Source organism: Lipotes vexillifer, unplaced genomic scaffold (assembly GCF_000442215.2).
Source record: "Lipotes vexillifer unplaced genomic scaffold, Lipotes_vexillifer_v1.1 scaffold1267, whole genome shotgun sequence".
NCBI lineage: Eukaryota > Metazoa > Chordata > Mammalia > Artiodactyla > Lipotidae > Lipotes > Lipotes vexillifer.
The window spans coordinates 367,996-375,548 of record NW_006790372.1 but is presented as its reverse complement, the minus strand read 5'-3'; the positions used below and the strand labels follow the sequence as shown (position 1 = coordinate 375,548).

General features: G+C 42.8%; 1 protein-coding gene across 1 annotated transcript in view; it reads left to right on the top strand.

Moving 5' to 3' along the window:
* Positions 1-3,332: 3,332 nt before the first annotated feature.
* COL4A6 (collagen type IV alpha 6 chain) overlaps positions 3,333-7,553 on the top strand; it is a 168,379-nt gene continuing 164,158 nt past the window's right edge. The window contains exon 1 of the mRNA XM_007463675.1: positions 3,333-3,338. Within this exon, the coding sequence (XP_007463737.1) occupies positions 3,333-3,338 (6 nt within the window). The remainder of the gene's footprint in view (positions 3,339-7,553) is intronic.

Sequence of the window (7,553 nt, the reverse complement as noted above, 5' to 3'; positions counted from 1 at the left end):
CGAACCCGTGTCCCCTGCATTGGCAGGCGGATTCTCAACCACTGCGCCACCAGGGAAATCCCTCTCCAACAGTCTCTTAATTGGTCTCCCACCTCACTATTACCCGCTCCTGTCCACTAGCGATACTGCCACTAGAAAAATTTTTCTAAAATATCAATCTGACCATGTTACTCTCTGCTTAAAATAATTCAGTGACCTCCTGTTGCTCTGACAATTAAACCAAACCTCCTTAACATGGCCCACAAGACTCTGCATGAGCAAGCCTTTGCCTGCCTAGACAGCAAAATCTTCTGTCACTCTCCCCTTTACTTTCCTGTTAAAGTCACTCTGGCTTTCTTTAGCTTCTCCTAGCTGCCACGTTCTTTCTCACCATAGGGCATGTGCACTGATTTTTCCCTCTGTCTGGAAGATTCTCTGCCTCACTTCCATCCCTTGACCTAGCTGATGCTTCCTGGTCTTCAGACGTCAGTTTAACTGCACTTTTTTGGGGTTTTTTGGCCACGCCGTTTGGCGTGGAGAATCTTCCCCGACCAGGGATCGAACCCATGCCCCCTGCATTGAGAGCATGGAGTCTTAACCACTGGACCACCAGGGAAGTCCCCCTAACTGCACTTTCTTAAATAAACCTTCTCTGATCCCATCAGGGAGGCCAAGTGTCCCTGTTGTACATTCTCATATCCTTCCATTGGTCTTCTTTGTATCGTATAGCACAATTATAATTAAAAGATTATTATTTACTCTTCCAACATCTGTCTCCTCTACAAGAACACAGAGCAAAGGAGCAAGTCTATGTTGTCTAACAGGGTACTCCCAGGGCATAATCCAGTGCCTGGCACAGAGTAGGCACTCAGTAAATCTTTGTTGAATGAAGAAGTAGTGCTTATATCTTAATGACTTGAACATTGTAAACTTTCAGAGTATCCTGTTTTTCTCCATCACACTTTGCACAATGATTATTCTTCCAAGATTTGTGTAAGTACTTATCTGTATCCCATATGAGAATATCAGCTCCATGATGGCAAGTACTATGATTACTTTTTAATCAAATTATATATATATATATATATATATATATATATACAGGTATTTTGATATCATATTAAAGTTGTCACAGGTATCTGGACTCATCCTTTATACTCATCAATACTTTGAAATCATGGTCAGTATGAGATCCATGCCTAGATATTTATTTCCCCAGTTTGTTAAAGAAGAACATATTTATTATATAACATATATATATATATATATATATATATATATATGGTTTTTTTTGTTGTTTTTTTTGGTTTTTTTTTGCAGTACGTGGGCCTCTCACTGCTGTGGCCTCTCCCGTTGCGGAGCACAGGCTCCAGACGCGCAGGCTCAGCGGCCATGGCTCACGGGCCCAGCCACTCTGCGGCATGTGGGATCTTCCCAGACCGGGGCACGAACCCGTGTCCCCTGCCTCGGCAGGCGGACTCTCAACCACTGCGACACCAGGGAAGCCCAATCAAATTATATTTTACAGACAATAAAATGTGCTGATTATATATGTGTAGTTTCATGAGTTTTGACAAATGTGTACACTCATAAACATCTCTCCAAACAAAATATAGAACATATCCATTATCCCAGGAGGTACTCATGCCCCCAGTCAACCTCACTCTCACAGCCCTGCAGAGGTAACCACTGATTTCTGCCATCATATATTCGCTTTGCCTATTCTAGAGCTTCGTATAAGTGGATTCATACTGAATATGCACTTATGTGCATGGCTTCTTTCACTTAACATAGTATCTGTGAGATTCATCCATGCAGTTACATGTATCAATACTTTGTTCATTTTTTAAATTCATGAATAGTATTCCATTGTACAAATATACCACAGTTTGTTTATCTACTCACCTATTGATGGAAGTCTGGGCTCTTCTCACTTTGGGATTATTACGAGTACAACTGCTATGAACTTTCATGAAGAAGTCATATTCAATTTTTTTTATCATCCTACCCCTAGCACCTAGCACAGTGCCTCATACACAGCAGGCACACAATACACATTTGTTGAGTAAATGAATGAATCTAATCCTTCCAATGTTAGTGATAACTGTACCTTTCCTTCCTGCTTTAGAAACCATATTAGAAGGCAAATAAGTAAGAGTGACTCAATTACAGAAAGAAGTTGCAGAGTTTGTACTTTAAAATGTTTAAAAGTAAGTTGCAGAGTTTGTACTTTAAAATGTTATTACTAACAATTACTTTTGACACTCCTCACATCTGAACTTGTCACACAAGTGTGTCATGATGCTACTTGCAGGATTTCCAGATAAAATATAAGATGCCCAGTTAAATTTGAATTACAGGTAAAAAGCAAGTAGATTCTTAGTGTAAGTATGTCCCAAATATTGCATGGAACATATTTATGCTAATTTGGGACATACTTATAAGACAATATGCTAATTGAGGTATACTTATTGTTTTTCTGAAATTCAAATTTAACTCAGCATCCTGGATTTTTATTTGTTAAAACTGGCTACCCTAACTACATGTGAACTGTGTGACCCCTGGTCCTCAGGCCCCTTCCAGCTTTAAAGCTCAAAGATTCCTCACTTTCTCCCAGTCTCTTTCTCACATATTTTTCTCATATATCCTTCAGAAATGTTTTTCTGTTTGTGTGTCTTAAACATTTGCTTGGTGAATTCACTTTAAGGTCTAGCTGGACAGTACATCCCCTCAGGCCCTGGTTCATTCTGGCTGGCTAGAGCTTTTCCAAGTGAAATCCAAAATGCTTGTTCCTCTCACCACCCCCTGAGCCCATCTGTTGCGTTTGTGTACGTGTGTGAACACAGTTGGACAGACGGAGGGAAATGCCTTCCTGAACTACTCATCAATGTCTGGTGTCAGCTTCATCCTTAAAATAAAGTGTGGGTGACAAGTCTCACCTTGTAGGGAGCCAGCTCGTACAGATCCAATCCTTCTCTTCCCAGAGCCTTTCATTCATAAACTCATAGGGAACTGTTCTTAAAAGGCAAATGCACATTAAACATGGGAGAAAATTAAGGTTGGTTTAGCGTGTGTGTGTGTGTGTGTGTGTGTGTGTGTGTGTGTGTGTGTGTGTTTAAATTTCAATGAATAGGTTTTGCTTTGGAATTGCTCAAAGTAAAGCCAGACTCTCTGTATTATTATCACAAAGTACAGAAACCTAGGATGATGCTACAGGGGGCCAGGCTTAATGGAAGGGCACTAAGATTTTGAGTCAAACTTGGGTCTGAATTTGTGCCACTCCCTAGCTGTATGACCTTGAGTAGGCAAACTACTAAACCCCTTCAAACTTCAGTTTTCTCATCTGTGAAATGATGGCGGTAATAGTGCCTACCACACAGTGTAGTTGGGACAGTTCTGTGATACAGCAAAAGTGAAGTACTTAGCCAGGCACATAGCAGATGCTCCATGAGTGGTACCCATGATTATGAATGTGGCCCCAGGACTAGTTCTGATACAGCCAAAGAGGCCTCTCTCGGTTTTTGGACCCTGAGGCAACCAGCAGGGAATGAAGATTTTAAAAGGGCACCTCAGCATCTTGTATTATTTTTCTTTTTAGAAGTTTACCTGTGCACTGAAAAGAAAGGCCCTGTCTTCGAGTCTTCACTACTGCCAGGTAACACCAACTCTGAGACTCAGCTTTAAATTTTTTTTAATCTGGAAAATTTATATATAAATTTTCCTTGTTTCAAAAGTAGTTGTGAGAATTATATCTATAGGATGGTTGTTTAGAAAGTGTACCAACAATGCAAGTTATGGTAAGTGTACAAACAATGTAAGTTATGGTAAAGTCAGTAAACCCAACTTGATAAAGAAAAGCAAAAGAATAAAAAGACACCTCCCAGGGCTTCCCTGGTGGCGCAGTGGTTGAGAGACCGCCTGCCGATGCAGGGGATGCGGGTTTGTGCCCCGGTCCGGGAAGATCCCACATGCCGCGGAGCAGCTGGGCCCCTGAGCCATGGCCACTGGGCCTGCGCCTCCGGAGCCTGTGCTCCGCAGCGGGAGAGGCCACAACAGTGAGAGGCCCGCGTACCGCAAAAAAAAAATAATAATAATAAATAAATAAATAAAAAGACACCTCCCAACACTCATCTTTCTTTTCCTGACTTCCCAATTTCAAGCTGATTCCTGTAATTGGTGGCAGCGGGTTTAGTGGGGGGGAAAAAAAAAAAAACAACAAGGCAGAGAGTGAGGATAGCTGGTTTCTTATCCCAACTCTGATACTTAACTTCCTATGGTGAGGAAGTCACTAACAGTTGAGCCTTCATTTCCTCATCTTTACAATGCAAATCAGTCATCCAGTGATCACCTAGTAGGCAGGCACAGTACTAGATGCTATAGTTATAAATAATTCCAGCTAACATATATTGAGCATAGTCTATGTGGCAACCCCTTTGCTAGGGGCATTATCTTTAACCTCCCAAAACCCAATGAACTAAAATATTATTATCCCTATTTTATACTTGAGGAAATTGAGGCTTAGAGGGTTTAAACTGATTTGCTTTATAGTGAACAAACCAACATCACCTCAGAGGAACTTACTGTCTAGGGGGATAGGTGAAGATATAAAGAAAGCATTGTAATATTGTGTATGTGTGTATGTCGCTGCATATACCTGTACCTCTAAAACACCTATGTCAGATTTGCGGTAGAAAATCAAATGAGATTTGGTGTGAAAGGTGTTTTGAAGAAATCTGACGGTGTTAAAATAGAGCTTTACCATGAGTTATTCACCATTTCAGAGAATCACTGCACTAATAGCAGCTCCATCTGTGGTACTTGAGTCAGCAGTACCACATTCCAGAATCATTCTGCTTCAGCAGACTGTAGCATTCCTGGTGATTCTGCATCAAGCTGCTAGCCTCCGATGACTTCATTACATCTTCTTTTTTTAAAATTAATTAACTTATTTATTTTATTTATTTTTGGCTGTGTTGGGTCTTTGTTGCTGCACGCGGGCATTCTCTAGTTGTTGTGAGCAGGGGCTACTCTTCGTTGTGGTAGTCAGGCTTCTCTTTGCGGTGGCTTCTCTTGTTGCAGAGCACGGGCTCTAGGTGCACAGGCCTCAGTAGTTGTGGCATGCGGGCTCAGTAGTTGTGGCTCATGGGCTCTAGAGCCCAGGCTCAGTAGTCATGGCACATGCACGCGCCATGCATGCATGCTCCGCGGCATATGGGATCTTCCCAGACCAGGGCTCCAACCTGTGTCCCCTGCATTGGCAGGTGGATTCTTAACCGCTGCGCCACCAGCGAAGTCCCTACATCTAATAGAGCCATGTATGAGCATTTACATATTAAAATACATATTGTTTCATTATGAACTACTTTTGTTTTTTCTTTGCAATACAATTACGGCATAATAAGTGCATTTTTTTTTTGGCCACACTACGGGGCTTGCGAGATCTTAGTTCCCAGCATCGAAACCAGGCCCCCTGCAGTGGAAGCACAGAGTCCTAACCACTGGATATGCATTGCATACATATACATGGAAGGGAGAAAGCATTCCAGGGTGGGAATAACACCAGTGATGTGGCCTGGTTTAGCAACGGTTAGCGTGTCCCCAGACAAGCCAGGATAGGGCAGAGACTTCCTCTGTTCTTGGTCTTGCCATGTTCCCTGGAAGCCACTCCTTTTATCCCTGCCCTCCCCCCGGCCCCCCCTCCCAGTGTAATCGAAGACTCCTGGGGGAACTGCCAGGGCCAGCATTACAGGAAATTGCCTTGTGGCCAGTGGGGCTTCTCTGGTTACTTTCCTCAGTGACAGAAGACAGTGATGGCTTCCTGTCTGTTAGCTGGGTGTCTTTGCCTCCTTGTTATGCCAAGTTCCCAAGAAACCTCAGCTTGTGCTCCTTATATTTTTGTTCAGCTCCTGTTATTGGGATTTTTTTCCCCCTGTCTTATCCAGCTCCCTGCCTCCAGCCTCCTTGCTCCACGCTAGAGATCTGGAAACTTTTGGTCCATGATGGACAAATTTTATGGGACACCTAAAGGGCATTGTTTCGAATTAGGCCATAGCTCTAAACAGATACCAGTTTGGCAATGCCTGTTGAGTCCTCTCCCTTGAAGGTGATGAATTTATCATCTGGAAACAGACTGGTTTTTTTTCTCCTTACTAATTATACGTGTTCATTGAAGACTGCTTGGAGAATACAGAGCTATATGGAAAAGCAAATAGAAATTATCCATTATCCTGAGAAATACAGCACTCAACATTAGACAAAGGGGGCACAGCACTAGTGAGGATTAAATTCAGTGCTGCTCTGCCTCCCTGTTCTCTATTCCATTCCAGCCCCCAGCTTTCACCTTCCACAGCACCTCTTGATCTCACCCTTATGAAAACTTGCCTGTCCTGTATACCATAAAGTGGAGGGCAAACTGGAAACTGTACAAAAGCACTTACCATGTCAAAGGCATATAGGAGAGTTAAAATATCTTTCATATCAGGAAGGTGTTTGGAATCTAAAATAGCAATATTTTGTCATAGCTCTGCCATCACTACCTTATTACCGAGGTGTTGTGGTGATAAAGGGTTGTGGGAATGTCTAAAGAGATAAGAGACCATTTGAGAAATTCACAGTGCTCCCTGGGAATTAGGAAAAGGTTCACAGTACAAAGAGGCAAGAATGATTAAGTGTGAGGCTGGCTCATAAATATGCCTTTCTCTTTTGAACAAAACAGCCAACATTAAACAAAAAAGTTGGATGATACTAAATCCATCCCAGAGATAAAGTTCTTATTACAGATAATAGTTAGAATTTATGTGTTGCTTTCTTTCCAAGGTGGGTAGGGTCAGAATGGCAGTTTCCTCATTTTTGAGTCTGCATTGAGACAGAAGACTTAGAAAACACTAAGACATAAGGGTTAAGGTCAAGGCTTGGGAGTTAGACCTGTGTTCAAATCCCAGCTCCGTGAGGTCATCAAGCATTTTTCACATGCCATCCACTATTTTAGACATTGGGGATGCAGTGTTGGACAGCACAGATAAGGTCCCTACTTACATGGAGCTTACATTCTAACGGGGGGAGACAGAATGTTTAATGTTGAAAAGGTAACATAGTGCTATGATTGGAAGTAACTGGGGGCTACTTTAGGTTGAGTGGTCAGGAAAGGCATCTCTGAGAATAGACAATTGAACTGAGACTGGGGTGATAAAAAGAGGCCAGTGATCAAAAACGTCTAGGGGAAGAGCATTCCAGGCAGAAGTAACAGCTGGGGCAAAGGCCCTGAGGCAGGAACAGGCTTAAGTGTTTAAAGAATAGAATGAATACCAGTGTGATTGAAGCAGAGTGAGCCAGGGAGAGAGTGAGGAGAACAGGTTGGAGAGGGTCAGCACATGTCAGGTCATGCGGGGGACTTTGGAGAAGTTCAGCTTGTTATAATCATCATCATAAAATAGAGAAGGTGGGAGTTCCCTGGCAGTCCAGGGATTAAGATTCGGCGCTTTCATTGCCAGGGCCCTGGTTCGTTCCCTGGCTGGGGAACTAGGATCCTGCAGGCCACGCAGCGCGGTCCGCCCCCCCCCCCCACCCCAGAAAAA